This window comes from Dipteris shenzhenensis, chromosome 13, assembly GCF_047967505.1.
Source record: "Dipteris shenzhenensis isolate YYH24624 ecotype China chromosome 13, Dip_SZ_1.0, whole genome shotgun sequence".
Lineage (NCBI taxonomy): Eukaryota > Viridiplantae > Streptophyta > Polypodiopsida > Gleicheniales > Dipteridaceae > Dipteris > Dipteris shenzhenensis.
Genome location: NC_141608.1, coordinates 932,669 through 953,957, shown reverse-complemented (window position 1 = coordinate 953,957; position 21,289 = coordinate 932,669). Strand labels below are relative to the sequence as shown.

At 40.8% G+C, this 21,289-nt stretch overlaps 2 protein-coding genes across 3 annotated transcripts; one reads left to right on the top strand and one right to left on the bottom strand.

The window, feature by feature from the left end:
• Positions 1-4,070: 4,070 nt before the first annotated feature.
• LOC147894901 (uncharacterized) lies at positions 4,071-7,507 on the top strand. 2 transcript variants are annotated; one of them, XM_087383776.1, is made up of 4 exons: positions 4,071-4,450; positions 4,547-4,609; positions 7,080-7,290; positions 7,373-7,507. In XM_087383776.1, exons 1-4 carry the CDS (start codon positions 4,363-4,365, stop codon positions 7,404-7,406), a joined length of 396 nt encoding a protein of 131 aa, XP_087239902.1. In that variant the 5' UTR covers positions 4,071-4,362; the 3' UTR covers positions 7,407-7,507. The 2 variants fall into 2 exon arrangements, with proteins under 2 accessions (XP_087239902.1, XP_087239901.1); XM_087383775.1 differs by lacking the exons at positions 7,080-7,290; positions 7,373-7,507 and adding an exon at positions 4,969-6,828 and having other exon boundaries at positions 4,430-4,450.
• Positions 7,508-9,970: 2,463 nt separating this feature from the next.
• Positions 9,971-11,937, bottom strand: LOC147894900 (uncharacterized). The gene is made up of 8 exons (XM_087384101.1): positions 11,629-11,937; positions 11,425-11,555; positions 11,075-11,208; positions 10,883-10,945; positions 10,616-10,742; positions 10,453-10,521; positions 10,287-10,333; positions 9,971-10,185 (listed from the first exon to the last, which is right to left on the bottom strand). Exons 1-8 carry the CDS (start codon positions 11,802-11,804, stop codon positions 10,078-10,080), a joined length of 855 nt encoding a protein of 284 aa, XP_087240227.1. The 5' UTR covers positions 11,805-11,937; the 3' UTR covers positions 9,971-10,077.
• Positions 11,938-21,289: the final 9,352 nt, after the last annotated feature.

Genomic DNA, 21,289 nt, shown 5'->3' with positions numbered 1-21,289 from the left:
GCTCATGTTTGGAATCATCGATTGCACACTTTCATTGGAAAATTAATGGTTATCTGAGGAATATGTGGTCTTAAGGGGGGAGAAGAGGAGAAGGGAGAAGGAGAGAGGTTGGTAGGAAGTAAAGGAAGAGTAGGGAAGATGGATTTAGCAACTTAATAATCCTATAGAGAAGGGTTTTCAAGTGGTGGACAAAAGTTAGGTGTTACTGGATGGTAGGGTTGAGACTCCTATATTAGTAGAAAATGTAGAGAGGCATGAGTGAAGAGACATGGCAAGGAATATGGGTTAGCATGGATCTCAAAAAAGGTACAAATTTTGTTATTGGTGTTAGGGAGGGATTTGAAAAGGTCAAAAAAGAGAGTAGTGAGATAGGGGAGATTAGATTTAAAGTAGACTACACATTCTTCATACATACCTTTGTCAAATTTTGATGGCATTGCAGCTCCAATGTTGGATTTGACTTGGAAGTAGATCCTAGGTAGGTTGATGGTGCTTGTTGTAGTAGGGGCAAGAGCCCAGCTACTACTCAAAGAGGATGACTTCCCATCAAGCATTCATATATAAGCAGTGCATCAGGTTTTATTCGTATGATGAAGTAAGAGACATAACACATTTATATCATGAAGCTTGAGACATAACACATTTATCTCATGCTCATTCATTTTATGGCATAGATCATGGAGAGTCTTGAGTTGTTCAATCAAGATTTGATACTGTATGGAGTACCTTGAGTTGCAAGTGTCTCCACTGAATTAAAGCTCATCCTTCAAGATGATATTCTTGCTTAAGGATCGCAATAAGACCTTAATACGAGGTGGTGGTGCCTTGTAGCAATAGATCTTGTGTTGACTCTTATAGATTGTCATCATCTTGTGGAGTTGAGTTTATAATTTGGAGATTATTGCCTTTTGATTTTGTAGCTCTGTGCTTTTTTGTTTAAACTTACCCAGTGTTGAGGTGAAGGCAAGTCCTAGACTGTTGAATTGTTGAGTTGCTTTTTGTTGTCTTGGAAATTGATCATTAAGTATGTAGAGTTAAATTATCTCTTGTTCTTGACCATCAATTTCTACATTGCCATTCACAATTTTCTCCTTTGATGCTTTACATTCCTACTTTAGTTCTTGAACTTGCTCTTTCAAATCTCTGAGACCTTTTCGTAGATCATTATTTGTGTCTATTGTTGCTGCATGGATTTTATCATCTGTAAGTATTAGGTTTTCCTTTAAGTGCACTAATTTAGTTTTCAATCCATCACAAGATACTTTGATTTGGGAGAGGGAAAGCTCTACCTCTTCCTTAATTGCTAGTGAAGGCATCTTACAGCTGGAGGTGTTTCTGTTTTAAGAACATTACGGTTTGTAGTGCATCCTTCCTACTTTCTTCTAGAGCACTTTGTATCAGGACCTATTGTCGCATTTGCTTTACTAGACCCATGCATGTTTATGCCCACTTTATGAAGGGGGGGAATGTCCCCCCTATTACTTTCACTGGGGGGTTTCAAGGGGGGCCAATGATAGCTATTTAGGGTCCCCCTTGGCGGGGCAATGCCTCTAAAGCAAAAAATACATGAAAATTGGTGGATGGGTTGTGTGGTAAAAATTTTCAAAAAGGTGTGTGGCTTATAGAGCATAAGAGTAGTGGATATACTGCTTGTATCTTTTATGTTCTTGTTGGTTAGATAAGAAAAACATCGGACTAGCTATTTCTTCGTGGATGTAGCCCACACTGGGTGAACCACGTATATCAATGCCTCTCTTCTTTCTCTTCCATCCTGTGCACTTTCTATATTGTGTATTTTACACATTTCACTTCTTGCATTGTGCTTTGTTATCGATTTCTCCTAACAATGTAGAGATAGAGTTTTAAAGACTCAAGGAGAGCGGTCCAAAGCATGGTAAAAAAACAACCTCTTAAAAATGATCAGGCTCCACATACAACAATCTTCCACTTGGAGACTCATCATAGCAACTCCAATGTTACTAGACTCACTGAAACTCTTTGGATCTAGCTACCTCTCATATTGTTCCTTATTCTTGAAGACCAATTGAAGTTGAGCAAGAACTCAACTTCTCCTTAGCTACTACCTTTTTTTAACATGTCTGTAGGATTTTGGCTAGTGTGTAGGTTTTCTAGCTTAAACTGTCCATCCTCTAAAACAAATAAGATGAAATGATATTTGAGCCATGTTTGTCACATAGGCTCCTATACAAGTTTTGACAGAGGACTTATTGTTCCAATAAAGTGCAAATCTGCAGATAGTGCTTATATTGAAGTCTAGTAGACGAGATGCACCATAAATTGCAAAAAGGAAGATCATTTTCTAGACCTAGATCGTGATGCAGCTTGGGAAAACAATGGATAGCTAAACACCAAAAGCCCCAAATCGTAGAGCGGAGGCCATCCGAGCATCAGATTAACGAACCCAGAGAAAAGTTAAGCATTTAGAGCCCCAAATTGCAGTGGGGAGGCAAGTGTGAGGAAGGTAGAGATTGACATAATTCGATCAAATGAAGCTGAAAGAGGCCCAGAGAATGGTGGGAAACCTCTACCTGCACGCTCTTCTTTGCAAGCAATAGGCACTGATGCAAAACATGCAGAGGCTTCATGACGCTCCCCATGAGCGCCCGGAGCCTATGAGTGAGGACTCCCTTCCCCTTGACGACATTGGGAGTGCTTTCCTAAGCGGAGATAATATAATCCACCTTCACCAACACGGGGATGAGGGCCTTGAATCGCTTTGAGACGGCACAGCATCTGTCGGAGCACCTTCACGTCCTAGAGCTTGTTGAAGATGTTCAGGAACATTACACTCTAATGAACGTAGCAAAGAAAGGAGGTGCATTTGCATATAATTCAAATACAAGGACATTGCTGGTGGGATGAGCGTAGATGAACCATACCTCTTAAAACCCTTCGTGGATGAGTGGATTTTCTCTCTCTTGCATAGCTCCCAATCTCAACATGATCTCCAATCTCAATAGGACGAACATTGCACAACTCCCAATCTGAACACGATCTCCAACACTTTGCAATCTCAACACACTCTCCAAGACACTTTGATGGAGCTCTGAAATTTTCTTATAGGCATGTTGGAAAAAGCACATACAAACTAAAAAAATCCTAAAAGCTACAAATCCTGAAAGGAAAAGCGGAACTTAAAAAATTCTAAAAGCCAAAAGAGGAAATTTTGAAAATTCCGTCAGAAAATTGAATAATCACAAAACTTGGACCAACTCAATCCTTAAGCTCTACTGTTGCTGTTGCATCTGAGGCTTTTAGTAGGTAGCACCTCCGTAATGGAGCAGAAAGGCATGTCAGACTTTCGCCCGCTTTTCCTTATGTCCTTTCATCACCTACATTTTGTACGTTGGGACTTGGGCAACATATTCGAAACAAGGTGGCAAAACCAATCCAAAAAAATGAGCATTTAGTCAGAGTTTGGAGCTTACATGACTTTTTCGAAGACAACGTCGAAAAATAGTTTTGTTTGTATTTAAAGTAACCGGAGGGGATGTTACACGTATCCATGCGAGGTGATCTTGCATGTGTCCTCTAGTGTTTGGATCCCTGCATGCAATGGCTCCCCTAAATCCTCTGTAGCCTCGCTCTCACTCGTGCCATCCACAGGTTATGATCCTTCGCTCTGGTCCCCATATTCCAGCTACATTCTGTCGTCACCAGTGAAGGCATCAAATTGACAGCAGACCTGTGGAATACGCAGTTGCCCGAGGAGAATTATGATCTTCCACGGTTTGAGAGCTGTTGAAGCTTGACGAAATGCGAGATTGTTGGGGTGCTTTTCGGCAAACTTCATTGTTGTTGGCTACTGTTTATTTTAGTTGTGATTTGTCTGCTGCTGCTGCTGATTGTCAGAATCGTGTGCCTCAACATCATGTACGTAAAAAATAAAAATAGAATGAAGCTCCGTAAGTTGCAGCTTCTCGCAGCTTGGTGCAACAGTCTTTTATATCTTGGACGCCTTTTCCATTGCTACATGCAAGGTCTCCACTGCTTCAAGTGTCGTATATTGATTTGGCAGGTTCATGCCTTCTGAGATGCCTCCAGCTTGCATGTGTGGATAAAGTCTTCACTCTGGATTCGGTTTTGGTAGTTTTTGTTGCTCCCATGCATGGAAGACTCTTTTAGCTTCTCGTGCGACAGGTTCGTGGATGACGAAGTCCTGCTTGCTTGACAAATGGATCATGGTGGCAAAAGCATGCCAGGAGGGATGGGCAGACCCATTTCGTTCCCAAAACGGGACTTCTGTTATAAAAGCACTGTTCCATCGATTGTTGTTGTCCGGTTCTTGCTTCCTATCGTTTGTGTCTTTGTCCTTTGATCTGCTAGTACCTGTTCTTCGTTATGTCGGCCGCACACAAGTCTGCTTCTGAAGATGAACCACAGGGGTCTGGAGACTCTATGGATACTAGCAGTGGGGAATTTGAAAGAGGTCTCCATTCCTATGATTTTTGGTGATTCATTTCTCATTGTCAATTGATCTTTTAGTTCTGTTCGAAGACTTTGATTACTATTATTACGTTTGCAGGCCCTATGAACATGGCGGAATCAAAGAAGATCTTCAACGACGATTTACGTTTGGTCGCCCGAGGTAAAGATCCAAACTTTTCCAATTTGCAGTGAGAATTAGCTCTTTCATATGTGAATTCGATCATGCGCCGAATCGCCAATAGTGAAACAATCGATCGACTCGCAAAGTTCCATCATTTCCGTAGTTTCTTTCCATAAACGCTTGGGTTATCTCTTTGCAGCGGAGCCTCTCGGTTGCCACATAAGTCCATATTGTCAGTCATCTCCGTTTGTGTTCATTGACTGGAGGCTGCCCCCTTCCCCCCCCTCAAATCGGAAAAGACTTAGTCGTCGGTAGTTCCAAGACGGCACCTCCGTCATGCTATACTACATTGCTTCCCGAGTACATTCCAGTTCTTAGATGTTCTTGTTTCATCGCAGAGGAGGTGGACGAATTCAACATGGAAAATTATAAAAGCTAAAAGGCCAACAAGCTTCTTCTGCAGCGAGGAATTCCTTTACCACGAGTGCCCAGTATGGGTGGACTTCCCCAACCTTCCAACGCTATTTGGGGATTCGGTGGAACGGATTGCTACAGCGTTGGGGAGAGTCCTTTAGGTTCCTCCGCCATCTAAATCCCTCTCAAGCCTCAGGAAAGCCTGGATCCTTTGGGATCGCAGTCAAGACCCCCCAGATTTTGTGGAGATTGATATCCTAGATGGGAAGAAGGTCGCACAACAGGTTCGATTTGGCGCCTTCCCCAACTCTTACTACATCTGCAAGGTGACGACCCATTTTGCTCCCATGAAAGGCATCGAACACGAAGCTGGCACACGGTGAGCAAGGTAGCACGCAGCAGCTTTCTTCGCAAAATGAAGTTTCAACTGGCGACAAGTCAATGCGGGAGAGCAGGACGCTGCAATGGAAGGCGGGAGAGCAAGACACTGCTAAGGTGGTCACAGAAGCGGTTCATACGGAACCCAATAAAAAGGAGCCTTGGAAACGAGTGGGTCGCAAAGGAAAGACGGTGGTCGTTGAGGACAAAGGGACACCGAGTCCAGCACCTGCCCCACTTCCCGCATCATCGGTTGGAGGATCTAACACAGTCGCTGAACAGCTGGAGACCCTGGAAGCGTCATCGGCTAGAGGATCCGCTGAACAGCTGGAGACCCGCAAGTTGGAGATGGGCTCAAGTGTGCCAAAAGAGCAAGACGATGCCCGCCCAAGCGTACAGGTGACCTCGAACAAGGGTAAGGCAAGGGGGGCTAAAGCCCCACTGGTGGATGTGGAGATGGCGGAGGCAAACCACAAGAAGAGGCTATCTGAGGAAAAGCAGCCAGCCAGGAAACCCGTGGAAGCGCTCGACCCAATTGCGGGTGGCACAAGATCGATCTCAAAACGGATCAAAGAGGTGGCTCGTTCAGCAGGGCAAGGGAAAGAGAACCGCTTCAGCCTTCTCAAGGATGCTTACAGAGCCTTGGCAAACCAGTAACATAACCCTGAGTTCGGGGAATGGAGGGTCGAGAAGAATTTCCCTACTGTCATGGAACATTAGGGGGTGTTGCCTGCCATCAAAGCAGCAGGGATGCATGTCTGTAATCTGTAAATATAATCCTGATATGGTGTTACTTCAAGAGCTCAAATGTGGAGAAAGTGATCATTTGTGGTTTTCCTTAGCTAGAGCAGGGTACGTGGTGTTTGCTAACTGTCCGATCAGAGGACGAGGAGGGACTGCAATTGCAGTGAAGACAAGTCTGGGAGCTACGGAGCTGTTCAGAGATGACAAGGGTTGGTTTATTGCAGTGAGTATCCATGTAGAGAATACAAAGATAAACATACTGAATATATATGCACCGCATGAATCCAGTGAATGAGCATGCTGCTGGGAGATTTTAAATCAGAAGCTGTCGGATGATGAGTGGATTTTAGCACGAGATTGGAACTTCACCGAAACAGGGGAGGATAGATCCCACTCCAATGGAGGAATTACAACAATGGAAGCGGATGCATGGGATGAACTTAGTATGAACTTCGGGTTAGTGGATTGTGCAGACATAGATGCTGAAGGTATTGGTGGCTTCTCATGGAGCAATAAAAGAAAGGGCGATGCGTTCAGAGCAGGAAGATTAGACAGGGTTTATGCCTCGGGGAATGGATGGTGGATGAGGGCCCCATTGGGGGGGGAGTATGTAGTAGATACATGTCTCTCAGACCACCTACCGATTATCTGGAGATTCGGGATCCCTGCTGCAATTGCACGGTCTCATGATGTGCCCTACAAGTTCAACAAAAGGCTCTTGCGGTCCAAGAAATTTTGTCAATTGATTAGGCAGACCTGGAAACATGCCAGGGCAGAGATGAACGTGATACTAGATACTCTTACACACACTGAAGTACATAAAACATCCATTGGACATCCAGCGTGCACAAACGAGGTTTTTAATACGTTGCAAGGTACAATGGATTATTTGCTAGCTTTTTATTTGTATCTCCCATTACGAGTTGTCCTTCCTTACTATAAGTCTTTGTTTTCATCTTCATGTTCTATGTAGGCTTTGCTCCACCAATGAGAGATGCAGCACGAGCTCTTGCGCAACACGGTGTTGTGTTTGCTTCCGGCATGTGCTTCATAAAGGCTTCTCTTCCTCGCCCATCATCAATAGCAAGTTTGCCTTTGGTTTTAGCCTCAAGGAAGGAAGTTGGTATCCAAGCAGACATTGAAAACTGCCTTTCACTCGGTCACAAAGCAAGCGTGCGTCGAAGGTAAAATTTATGGTTCTTTGTGGTTCATTTGCCATCGACTCATCTAGTTCAAAGAGGTTTACAATCGACTTTGGTTGTTCAGTTCGACAAATAATATGCGACAAAGGGCGGGGTGACATTAAATTGAAGTGCCAAATAATTATAAATGTTAGGCCATCGATTCCGGAGATGCAGAGTGCTTCGGAAGTGGTAGACACCTAGAATTTGCTCAGTAATTTCTTAGTTTACATATGTCCATGAAAATTTATTTTGAATGAGTTCTTCTATATTTGCAAATATTTATATATGTTTTTTATGTTATGTATGAGAAGTTTTCCACATAGAGCATATGGTTTTTTCCCCCCTTGGGAAATGGACATCATATTCTTTACCTTTTGTGTTTGCCTTTTACTTAAAAGTAAAGATGTACAGACTTCATTGATGTACATAAACAATCAAACATAATCACATTTTTGTATTCTTTTTGGAAGAGGATATCTACTTATCAAATGCTAATCAAGCTAATTAAAATGTTTTAAAACATAGTATATTGGATTTTTCTTGTAAGACATTATAATTATAAAAGCAAATAAGTTTTCCAAAGAGAGCATATGATTGTTACTTTTTCCCCCGTTGTGAAACGGTCATCATATTCTTTTTCTTCTCTGTTTACATTTTACTTAAGAGGGAGAATGTACCAAATAAAGATAGACTTCATTGATGTACATAAAAATTCAAACATAATCACATTCTTTTATTGTTTTTGTAAGAGCATATGTACTAATCAAATGCTATCCAAGTTAATTAAAGTGTTTTAAAACATAGTGCATTGGATTTGTCTTTTAAGACATTACAACTTTAAAAGCACATGGTTAATGTATAAATCTCACTGATAATGCTCACCCATGTTCTTTTCCAGCTAGTTCAAATGTTGAGCACAACGGAAAAGTATTCATAATGACAATTTGAGCTCTCCACATGCAGCACACATTGTAGATGGTATAAACGATGGGAGTGGACCTAGAAGAGTAAATGTGGATGCAAACATACATACACCAAACACAAACGCTCTCCCCATATTACCAATAACCACACTCTTAGAATTTGTCTCTTATTGCTTCGCTTTTGAGGGGAGGGTGCTAGCAAAGTACAAAACTTTCAAAGAAAAGGATGTACCATACCCTGTCTACATGCGTGGCGACTTAATCGATCGTGCATCTTGTGAGACAATCACATTGCATGTTCCCCATGCAAATGTTCTAGACTTAAAAGATGTCTTCCAAGTTGATAAGTTTTTTTGGGTTGAGGGTCCAACCATTACTAAGCGAGCTTCTGGTGAGGGAGGCACATCTTCTTTCTCTTTGCGTGTTGACGCAACAACAACAGTTCTAAAAGGCAAGCCTTTTGATGATACCATTTCTTTTTTTTTTGGATAATATCATACCCCACTATGCACCATGGGCAACCAACCAGATGGAGAACATGAGAGCATCCTTCGCATCAGTTATCGATATAGTGGCCTTTGTAATTGTCAAAGTGAATCTAGATGGGCCACTAACTAATCAAATCACTATCGCAAATGGCCCCAATCCCGAAAACAGTGAGGGCCAACTAACCAAACATTTTCTATAGTAATTTGGCCAACTTTTTTTTAACACCAATCCCTTAACCATTTGCACCCGTCCCTCAACCATTTGCTCTACTTTGGTGCCAGTTATCTTTTGCTGCGGATAAGAGACAAACACTTGCGCATCTAGTGGAAGAATTTGTAGATGAAGGGATTGTCATGTACGTTGCCAAAAACATTTCGTATATGTGTGCAAGACATGCACTAGGAGTATTTGATTTTATTATTCTAGGTGCAATACCTAAAGGAAATCTTCGAGCAACGCTACATGAGGCATTCATACGCCAAGTATCTCAACTGGGCTATGGAAAGAAGGTATACAATCCTTATAAACTCATGTGACCTCCTATTTACATCTACTTAAAATACAAGTTTGGCAATGTTTTGTTTGGTATAGGTAGTTGGTGTCCTGCATTTCATCAACCCCAATAACCCTCTTGTTGAGTACCATTGCGAGACATGCGGTGGTGCTCAAGTGAGCAGGGATCCCATGCGTTCATACTATTAGAGTTGCAATGGTGTTCAGAGTGTTTCACAAATCCCTTGTCTAAAAGGGTGTCTCATCTTACATGATGCTACCCAGGTTGATATGCAGGTTCGCGGGGCCCATGTGGATGAGGTCCTTGGACTTCACTGTCCATTCTTGGAATTTCACAATCACACTGTCGTCGCAACGCGATCCATGTTGCTTTTTGAGAAAAGGCCCACAAGAGAATTCACTATCAATAGTTCGGTCTTCGTGACGAAATTCGCTAAGAGTGTATAGAGAAGATGCTTTCCCTAAGTGCTTACTGGTTGTAAATAGCCTCCCTGCTCTTGGGATTCCCTGGTCCCCTTGGTGTGCTTTTCATACAATCATTTCATGTTCTTTCTTTTCCATTCCACATACATATCCTCGCTCTTGCCAACACACTGTATAGTCAGCCATAGTCCTACAAACCTAATCTATAGGATGTTTGTGAGATAATCCTACAATATTACCATCATGCTGCAAGTTTCCAATATTGTCAAAACCAAAAGTGCAATTTGAAAATATAATTTAAGAACACTTAACCCTGGCAAAGTAAGATTATGATTAGTAAATCACTCGAGCCACATTGACACGGGTTCTAAAAGCAATCGTTTCTCTTAAAAATGAACATTAAAGGCAAGGTTCTCCATATATTTCAAACTCTAATGTCTCAGATTGTGGAGTAAAAATAGCCTAGAGCGTTTGATGAGGGTGTATATGATAAAAAGCCGATAGAAACATGTGATTCAGAGATGGGAAGAATCGCTTCTTGTAGGACCTGTTGTGAATATAAGCGTGTGAGGTTAGAGAGGTTTGAATTGCCTCATCATGTAGAGGGTATTAGCCCTCAAAAAACCGATTGCTGAACGCAAATCTTACCGAAATAAAATAAGGATCGGTCTCGAACTTGTCCAAAGCTTTCTGACCTGCAGAAGAAGAAGAACGGCAAGGTTCAGCCCTTCGTAATTGCATTGCAAAATACTATGCGTCTATATACTTCCCATCAGAAACAAACTAAGCGTATGGGTTCATATATTTCACGAACCTGAACGCAAGTATGCTGTAAATCCATGAGAGTATGTCCTGTAAGCCGCTCTTAGATACAGATTATCCCCTGTAATGGTTCAAAGTTGGTCTACGTTTACATTCCAATTTCCGAAATTTCTTAAAGATTAGCATCGTCATTTTAAGCAGCTCTCCAAACACACCTGCTGTTAGTTGTAACACATACTCCATTTTCGCTGCCAAACCGAGGAAAGCCTGGATCATATGTTCCACAGCAGCTGAACTAGCATTGGATCTTACTCTTACAAACGTTACATGGAATGCCACTTCCTGCGCCGCAGCACCATCAATCAGTTGAAGCATAGAAAAGAGGACTCAAAATACAACAGCATCGCTTGAGAAGAACTCTGAATCGTAGAAACCGAACTGCTTTTCGTCCATCTTCCTACAGTTTTGTATAGCTACTTTACCGTGTCATTCACTTCCAATAGCTCTTGATTCACCAAAAACCTGTAATCGACTGCATATTCATTCTGCCAAGTTGGACATGACATGAACAGACGTTACATCAAGTCGTTGTTGAGACTCGACAGGACAAACATTCACATTCTTAAAGCTGAATTGTGTAACTATGGCAACAGTCGCAAGCCTACGGCAGTTACCAGGTTGTAAGGCCTCATCAATGCTGCAATGTTGGTTATTGCCGTATCATAGTAGTCGGTAAGAGCTTCCACTGAGGGAAAGCGAGACACAAGAGCATGTGTGCAAATCGTTTGGTTGCTGGCAAATACACGGCCTGGCACCAGACGCTGAGATTTAGCATGAAGGTCAATGGATATAGTACAAAGCACCTTTAAGATTTCTCTCCATCTGGTGAGAAAAAGAAATAGTCCACATCGCATTTCAGAAGCTCACGGCATGCGCATGTTCCTGAGATGGGCTGATTTCAGGAAAGACAAACTTTTTCTGAAAAGAGATCTCTGCAAAACAATTAGCTCGGTGTACTCTTCACCTGTGTAGAGAAATAACAAGTTTGTAAACTCGAATTGTAAATCATAGAGACCTTGTAAAATTTCCAGCTCCACATTGGTGTTGTTAAGAAGAGCTGGCATGTTGAACAGTACAGGATGCTCGATCACCTCCCTGCATTTTACAAAGAAGCAGTGAGAAATTTGCAAGCGACGTGCCAGTGCAATAAGCGTAGAGCAGGAGATACCTGAAACCATTGGACTGGTCTTGGGGGAGTGCTGACGCAACTGCAGCAAGGCGAGAACAACCCACTAGCAGGCTTATTGCAGAGCACAGGAGGAGGACCGCAGATGAGCGCTTGAAGCCATACATATTGCTTTCACCAGCAGCACAAGAAGAAGAAGAGAAGAACATGAATTTCATTCATGTGGCCTGAGAGAGAGAGAGAAAGGGGAGAGGGCAGGCCAACGAAATGAGGACGTGCATCGAAAGCCCCTTACAAGATGCTATAAACAAGCTTATCCTATAGTGGAGCGTACATGACGAATCACCTTAAAATAAAACTAGGTTCAGCTTTTTTATCATGGCTCTAACTCCACATTGAGGTAGTCACCCTTTTTATCATGGCTCTCACTATTATCCAATTGGAGTTGCACTAGCAAGATCGTGAGCTTTGTCCAGCAATTATGCAATCAAGTGATGGCAAAAAAGAAAACATGTAAAAACATGTAATTATCTCTCTCCTTATATAATAGATTTGCGGGAAGAATGAATAAAAAAGTATGCTTTTGGGTCAAATTTGGATCAATCTAAAATCAAGGGCCTAAAGTTATACACGTGGCTTAAGGAGAGCTCACAAAAGTTTTTCTTTTCTAGAAAGCACGTTTCAAACCCTTCGATCTTCATAAAAATCAACGTCTATAATCACGACACATGGCTTAACGAGGGCTTAAAAAAGGAAAACTTCTTTCTAGGTTACCTATCGTAAATTAAAAAATGTCAAAAAAATACATGTTTTTATTTTCTTATCACACATCTTCACTAAGGCCTTCCTATGAGTAGGCAAATCACACATCTTCACTAAGGCCTTCCTATGGGCAAGCCAAAAAGAACTAGAATAGAAGAAGAGATCATGCTTACGATAATGATCTTAGGTTAGTTATCTCATCCTCATGAGGCTTGCGTATCCACGTGGATTCCATGCATGGGAGGAACCAGGCAGTAAAAGGTTCTAGAGTATACTATTGGCGGTGATGAGGGTCGACCTCCGAGATCTGAGAGAGAGCGCGGCTCTTACCTCTTGCACAAAGTCGTGGGTTGCTCGCGATCACGTGAGGCGGCACACAGGTGGTGTCATCGAGACGATATACGACGAGGAGTGGAGAAGAGTGTGAGTATGTTTGTTGTGTTGTGTGGAGTATTAAGCCTTTGTGGCCTAGCTCATCGAGTTATAAAGAGCAAAAAGCCCCGTAGGGATGAGCTCTCTGTGCGTGAGTGTTTTGAAGCTTTTATATAGAAGCTATTGAGTCATTTGATCCACCTTTGATTCTATAGTTCATAGGCTTGTGTTTACAATTCATTTCGTAATCCTTACAAGCATTTATTTGATTAAGCCTTCAGTGGTATCAGAGCAGGTGGTCGTCTTTTTGATATTTACTATGGTGCATGCATGTCTAGGGTAGGTATTCCGATCTGGTCACGCATCAAGGTTGTAAAGAAACGAAGGAGCAGACGAGGTGGTCAGAAGACTTCCCTTGACATATTGGCTGAGGCATCTTTTCGATTCCTTCTCAATCCACAAAGGTTTTTAGCATGGACTCTCCCAAGAACGATAAGCATGGAGCCATTCTAGTCACATTCAGTGGGAAGAACTTTGCATCCTGGCAATTGGCCACACAACTTCTTTTCATGCAAAAAGGATTATGGAGTATAGTCTCTGGTGCGGAGAAAAAGCCAAAGATTCCTGCATGGCAGGCAAAGAATGAGAAAGCATTAGGCTATTGGGTTGTGCTCTAGGCCCTAAATATTTCCATCACCTCGACATGAAATCCACTACTACTACTGAGAATTGGAAAACATTGGAGACTCTCTTCGGAGTATACATGAAGGACTCGAAGTCCAATTTGAAGCAAGATTTATTCGACATCCTGATGAACGAGTTGGAGACACTGGGCATGTTTTTGAATCGCATGCAAGCCATATTAAGGCAGCTCCATGACTTGGGACGAGTTGAGGATGAGGAAAAGAAAGCCATCTTGCTCAGGAGTTTACCGACAGATCAATATAGTGAGATTGTTCGGATTCTCAGGCTTGATGACATGGAATTCTTGGACTGTGTTGAAATGCTTTTAAGTGAAGAAAAACATAACAATTTTATGTGGCTTGACAACAGGCATATACAACTAGTGGTCAGAAGAGGAAACTGCCACGACACTCACGAAAGTGTAACTATTGTGGCAAGGAAGGCCATATTGAAAAATATTGCTACACTAAACAACACGACGAGATGCTGAAACAAGAGAAGGGTAAAGCACTTGCAGTTGATAGTAAGGAAGAAACCTCAATGATGGTTGAAAATGATTGTCTCAGCAACCAAGACTAGGCCTCCTAATAGTTCTATAATTTCACTCTCTTTGTGAGCATGTTTTAAGGTTATTTGTGAACATGAGTCTTAGCTATCTTGAGTTCAAGATGCTATTTGTGAGCTTCACTTACAATGAGTTTGTCAAAATAAGCATAGACGTTCGTAGGAGAATTCTGATGTTGTTTTACACAGTGTTATCTTCTTCTTCATTTCAGCTAAGGGGGGGATTGTTAGGTTAATTATCTCATCCTCATGAGGCTTACGTGTCCACGTGGATTCCATGCATGGGAGGAACCATGTACTAAAAGGTTCTTTGAGTATACTGTTGGCAGTGATGAGGGTCGACCTCCGAGATCTCAGAGAGGGAGTGCGGCTCTTACCTCTTGCACATAGTTGTGGGTTGCTCGTGATCACGTGAGGTGGCACACAGGTGGTGTCATCGATGATATACGACAATATAGTCGTGGAGAAGAGTGTGAGTATGTTTGTTGTGTTGTGTGGAGTATTGAGCCTTTGTGGCCTAACTCATCAAGTTGTAAAGATCAAAAAGCCTCGTAGGGATGAGCTCTGTGTGCATGAGTGTTTTGAAGCTTTTATATAGAAGCTATTGAGTCGTTTGATCCACCTCCAATTCTATAGTTCATAAGCTTGTGTTTACAGTTCATTTCATAATCCTTACAAGGAATTAAATTGAGTAAGCCTTCAAATGAGGATGCTTGTGGTAATGAAGAAGAGGTCTTTCTAGAATTTGGTCGATTTAATTTTCCACCTTGCCCCCAAGCATTTTATTCATGCAAAAAGAGTGAAAGACTCCTCTTTATAACATGCAAATATGTCCACATCATGGAAAAGTTTATAGTAGGAAATTTTAGTTTTCACATGTCCCCAATTTCCCACCATATCATTACCTCTTAAGATGCCAACCCTAAAGGTTGCCAAGGAATGGAGCACCTTAGTGAGAGGAGGATTAGTTAGCACTATGAATGAACCATCTTAGCGTATGAATTGCTCAATTTTGTTCCTCATTCAAGCCCATTTAAGATAAACGTACATTTCATTAATTATTATTGTTTTTGCAAAAAACATGTCATGAATTTTGGACCAATGCACTCTCCAAAATCACATTTGTAAGTACTTTTGGAAAGTACACTTTTGAAATCAGTTTTATGCATATTTTGGAATACTTTAAGATGCAATTTTTTTTAAAATCTAGTCATTAAAAAACAAATAAAACAACAAAGTCATATAATTAGTAGGAAATTTTAGTTTTCACATGAGCTTGATTTCCCATCATAAGATTACTCCTTAAGGTACCAAAGCTAAAGGTTACCAAGGAGGGGAGCACCTTTGTGAGAGGAGGATTAGTGAGCGCCAATGAATTAATCATCTTAGCATATGAATTGCTCAATTTTGTTTCTCATTCAGGCCCATTTAACTTATGTTTATGCATAGGTTAACCTAATCTTTTATACTTATGTCTAAGAGACTTTTATTTTTGTGGTTTTAAAATTCCAATTATATTTTCAAGGGGAGACAATTCTTCCCCTAACAATGATCAAGAAAATAATAAACCTTGATCTTGTTATTACTCCTGAGGGGGTGAAAATGGATCCAAGAAAGTGGCTACGAACTAACTTGGCCTATCCCTCAGAGTTTGACCGTTTTGCGATCATTCTTGGGGTTTGTCCAATTTTATTAAAGGCATATCAAAGGGTATTTCGAGATAGTATCGCCACTGACTAATCTGACCTCAAATAAAGTACTTTTTATATGGGGACATAATCAACAAGAAAGTTTTAACACCTTCAACAAGCTGTGGTCTCAGGACCAATGTTAAATATAGTTGATCCCCAAAAACCGTTTTTCATTGAAACCGATGCAAGTGGCAATGCAGTAGGAGCAGTTCTCCTCCAAGAGGGAAGGCCAGTAGCCTTTGAAAGCAAGAAGCTTTCTCCCTCTCAATGAAATTGGCCAACTCATGGATTAGAGTTGTATGATGTTGTCCATGCTTTAAAAACATGGAGACATTATTTGTATGGATCAGAGTTTTATGTTGATGTTGATCATGATACTCTAAAACATTTTTGTAAACAACCTGACTTGAGAGGCAGGTGGGCAGAACTCATACAGCAGTTTAACTTGACAATTCGGTACTGAAGAGAGAAGGATAATAAAGATGCTGATGCGTTGTCATGCATTATGCATAATATGAGTTTCACGGTATTAGAGAGTGCTCTAATAGCCGAGATTAGAGAAACTCAAAAGGTCGACAAGTTTGTCCAGAGCCTTTGGCCTAAGGCTTACGTAATTAAACCCGGGGATAAGGGTGAACTGGCATTAGTAAAGGTCAAACTTATGCAAGATATACCATAAGAGATGGTATGTTGAAAAGAAATGGCAAGGTAGTAGTACCTAATGAGAATGATCTCAAGCAGAAAGTCATTCAACAATGCCATGATAGCCCATGTGTAGGACATCCAAGAGTCGAGAAAGCGTATGATCTCGTGAAACAAGATTTCTCTTGGCCAAAAATGAAAAAACATACTCATGAATATGTTACACGTTTTTCATGCCAAGTAAGGCAGAGTGAATGAAGCCACTTGGACTTTTACAGCCTTTGGAAATACCACTAGGTCGATGGTAGAGCATTTCCATGGACTTTATTGTAGGTCTCCTACGACACAAGGTGGATATGATTCTATCCTTGTGCTAGTTGATCGTCTTACCAAGATGGCTCACTTCATTCCAACTACTTCATTTTAACTAGAGAGTCTGCTAGTGCCCTGCAAGTGATGAATTTGTTCATTAAAAATATATTTCGTATGCATGGATTACCCAAATCCATAGTGTCAAACAGGGATGTTAAATTTACCAATCATTATTGGACTACAATGTTTGAGACACGAAGGACTGAGTTAGGAATGAGTAGTGGGGATCATCCAAAAATGGATGGTCAGACAGAAATAGTCAATCAAATTTTAGAGGATATGCTTAAAGCATATGTTTCATTGAGGCAACATATGTGGGACAAGTGGTTGCCACTCTTAGAATTTGCCTACAATGATAGAAAACATTCCTCTACAGGTTCAGTCCGTTTGAGCTGAACTATGGTTATAGACCAGCAAATCCAACTAAAAATGGAATACCTCAGAAAGTGTCTAGTGCCACAAACTTTGTGGTTCAGATGCGGGAGATGCTAGCACTTGCGAGAGCTAACACCCACCAGGCTATGGATAGAGCTAAGGCATATGCGGATGAAAACAAATCCGTTAGAGCATTTAAGGAAGGAGAAAAAGTTTTTCTCATAGTTCCTTTGCACTCTAAGTCTTTGATTACAAGAGAGTACTAAATTATCACCCCGATATTGTGGGCTATGGGTAATTCGAAAAATAATAAGCAAGGTGGCCTATACATTAGAATTACCACAAGGTTGTAAGGTGCAACCAATGTTTCATGTTTCTCGTTTAAAGAAATTTTTGCATGCAAGTAACTCACTAATCGAGGGTGTTGTTTTGTTTCAGGAGATAGAGGATAATGCAAGGCGCGAACCAACAAGGATCCTGGGCTGAGGAACAATGCAAGTACGCAATTAGAAGATACCCACGACATTGGTTGCATGGCATGGTTTACCTCTATCAAAAGCTACCTGAGAATCCGTATACCAATTGCAGAGTGTTCTGAGACTTTATCTTCAAAGACACTAGTGCCTGAAGAGGGAAGAAATGTTATGCTCAAGTTGAAGTAACATGACCTCAAAAGGATTAGTGGACATTTTCGATGAAGGCGAAAGGCCACAGATTAGACGAATCGAAGGTTAAGAAACTAGGTGCACCTAAATGTGTAAATTGCCAAGGGACAAATGAAATTAATGTTATCTCACGAGAGGTAAAAAAGGATGCATGGTAGGGACATTCAATTAGGACATGTGGAATCCTGAAATTCAGCTAGGGAGATGAGGGCTTTGGAAAAGCGAAGCCGGTATGAAATTATATGTAATGATATGAGCAAGCTTTATCAAAGGTTGGCTAGGTGGAAAGATAGTGTGTCTATTTCCATGATTTGATAGGAAGCTTGTGTTGGCAGTAGAGAGTTCGTATCACACAATGTGTACAAGTATGGAAGAGAGCACTGGAAAAAAATCCACTGTATGTAAAAGATGATATGAACAATACTAATATTAAAGACACTTTTCAAATCTAGGATTAGATATAGAGATTCAAATAACCTTAAAACTTCTCTAGACCATAGAGAAACCTTCAATAGAAAGCTTTTGCTATGATATGCTGAAATTAAGACCTTTGTCATTCTTTGTCACCTCATCATGTGTAAAAAGATTGCAGGAACACCTAACAAGATGTTTAATAAATAAATATCCTTTTGGAAACAATACACCAATGGATATGACAATTGATTAGAACCAATCCCATAGGTTGGCATTATATGACACTCACAAGCTTCAACAAATGTTAACCTTATTACTCATATCAATGATAGATCATTGCTGGGAAATGCCATGGACTATTATTTGTAATAGAATTTCAAAACAATGCAAGTCAAAACGAACATGCAATGCCTTCAATGCAAGCTTATTGTAATGTTCTAGTTGAGCATATTGTAATGTTATTGTAGATTACACATGTCCATGAACCAACAAAGGAGAAAAATTTGCCCACCAGCAATTGTTTTAAATTGTATCCATTTAAATCCACGTTGTTTGTTTTCTTGGAGAAAAATGCTGTTTCATGCAACTAGGATTGGAGTCTTCTTAGTTTGTATTTAGATAGGACCGTGTGTGTAACCATGGAATTGAGAAGGTGTCAATGAGAGGTATGCATGTATCACTATCAAGTGCCTTTTAAAAATACATGTCCTCAATTTAAAACATAAATTCACGCCCACATACATGTGAGCATCCATTTGTACAAAGGCTTTCTATCAACATTCCCACTTGAGGAAGGCAGGCCTCAGCCTTTGCCATTGCCTGTATAGAAATGATAAGAGAATCCATGAACAACAAGGGAGAAAAACTTGCCCACCAGCAATTGTTTCAAATTGTATCCATTTGGATCCACGTTGTTTGTTTTCTTGGAGAAAAATGATGTTTCATGCAACTAGGATTGGAGTCTTCTTGATATAGACTAGTTCGTATTTAGATAGGGATTCGTATTTAGATAGGGACCTTGTCCGTAACCATGGAATTGAGAAAGAGGCGCACTAGAAATAGACTCCTATGCTATCTATAGAAGGTGCCAATGAGAGGTATGCATGTATCACTATCAAGTGCCTTTTAAAAATACATGTCCTCAATTTAAAACATAAATTCACGTCCACATACATATGAGCATCCATTTGTACAAAGGCTTTCTATCAACATTCCCACTTGAGAAAGGCAGGCCTCAGCCTTTGCACAAGAGAGTCAAATGGCTCTTAGCTCCGTTGACAGCCTGACAAGTGTATCGAAAGTCCTTGGACTCCAACCCAAAGAAGTGATAAATTAACTTTCTCCCTACCCTCGATGCTTCCAAAAACTTACACAAGCACGAGTGGAATGTTCTCAGCCTAAGGAGTTCATATCAAACGTTGTCTCAGAACTATAAATCGCTCCAGTAATAGATTGGTAAAAACGGACTTTCAATCATACAACTTGAGATGGTTCCATGATACAACTTGAGATGGTGAATGATATGAATTTGCACAGCTGATCAGCTCAAAATGTCATGTTTACTTATAAATAGCACTAGGTTTTATTTGAAACCTTTCTTAGGCTAGTGGTATGGTAAGAGATGTAAAACCCACAAATATAATCTTACACCATCGTGGACGAAACTTATCTTGCCATGACAGGAAGCAAATATTCAAGTGAAACACCTCTAACAGAGCAAGAGAGCCACTGCACTTAAGTTCAACACAAGTGCAAAGTAATGCTGCTTCACGAGAGCAATAGCACAAGATTAGTTCTCAAAGATGTAATACAAGAGACATGTCAATACTGGAAGCATACATTTGACAATAACAGAGCAAATTGGAGTAGCACTTGATTTCAACAAGTGCAAAATAATGCTGCAATTCGCATTCGTCGTTCGGCCCGCATCTAATGTTATAAGAAAAAGATAGAACAAAATCTTAGAGATCTAATACAAGAGACAAGTCAATACTGAAGCAGCACACATTTAATATGCTCTCTCAATCAATGCCAAGAATGAGCACCTAGGCTTGCCAGAGAATATTGAAAAACAGATTCATTGTAAGGAATGGGGGATCAGGAGTCAAGACCCTATCTTTCTACCAATAACAGGGCCCTGCCACATGATCCAATACACTAACAAAAACAGATGCAAACAAATTGCCCAAACTCCATGGAACTAGCCAGACAAAACAAAGTGGTGGACCATTAGAACTTATAATGGCAGATAGCAAATGTGGCTCTCTTCAAAAGAAACCAACAATGTAAAAATGAGGATCCGCTCTCACAACCGAGAAGTGGCAGCAGGTACTGTGTTAACGCATCCCAAGGAGAAGGTGAACATGCAAACTCGGCCAGACAGGACCTTTCAGCACACCATGCAATATTAGCATTCCGTGAACTAATTGGAAATCAATGCACTATTAGCATATCCATCAATCCAAAAGATAACATAACGACTCTGAAACCCAAAATTCTATGGAGGTTTATTAGACATCAACAAATGTGGCAACAAATCCTCTCAATGCACCTACAACAATTTCCCTCCAGTAGACAAACAATATCATATTCCACAGAGAGAGAGAGAGAGAGAGAGAGAGAGTCACAAAACACCGTCTCCATTCAACGACCAGTCCACTGGCCACACAATCAGCACGCCAAGTCACAAAACACCGTCTCAATTTTCTGACAAGGCATGTTAGATGTAAGCTCTCCAAAACCCCTATTTACTGAGGAAGAGGAGAGCACAGGCACCTCAACATAATTATATCTTGCAATGCCAGCTACTGTTCTTGCTGTAAAACGAAATCAAGCCAACATGTAGGAAAACATATTTACTTATTGATTCCTTCACAAAACCCGAGGTAAACACACTACAATGGAAACAATGCACAAGCCTTTATTACCAATACCGTATTCATGTCAACAGAAGACTTGAGGCACAAATCTCTGAACCCAAAGTATAAGATGAAAACTATCCCTTGAAAGCTTCCAATCAACCCCAAATATCATAACTTAATAAATTTACTACCAAAACCATCCGCTACAAAGAGGGAAAGGAAGAAACAACAGCAACCTGTGCATTCCGTCAAGATTAACAACATCAACATTAAGAGGCCCTCCATGACTTGCAAAAAAAGC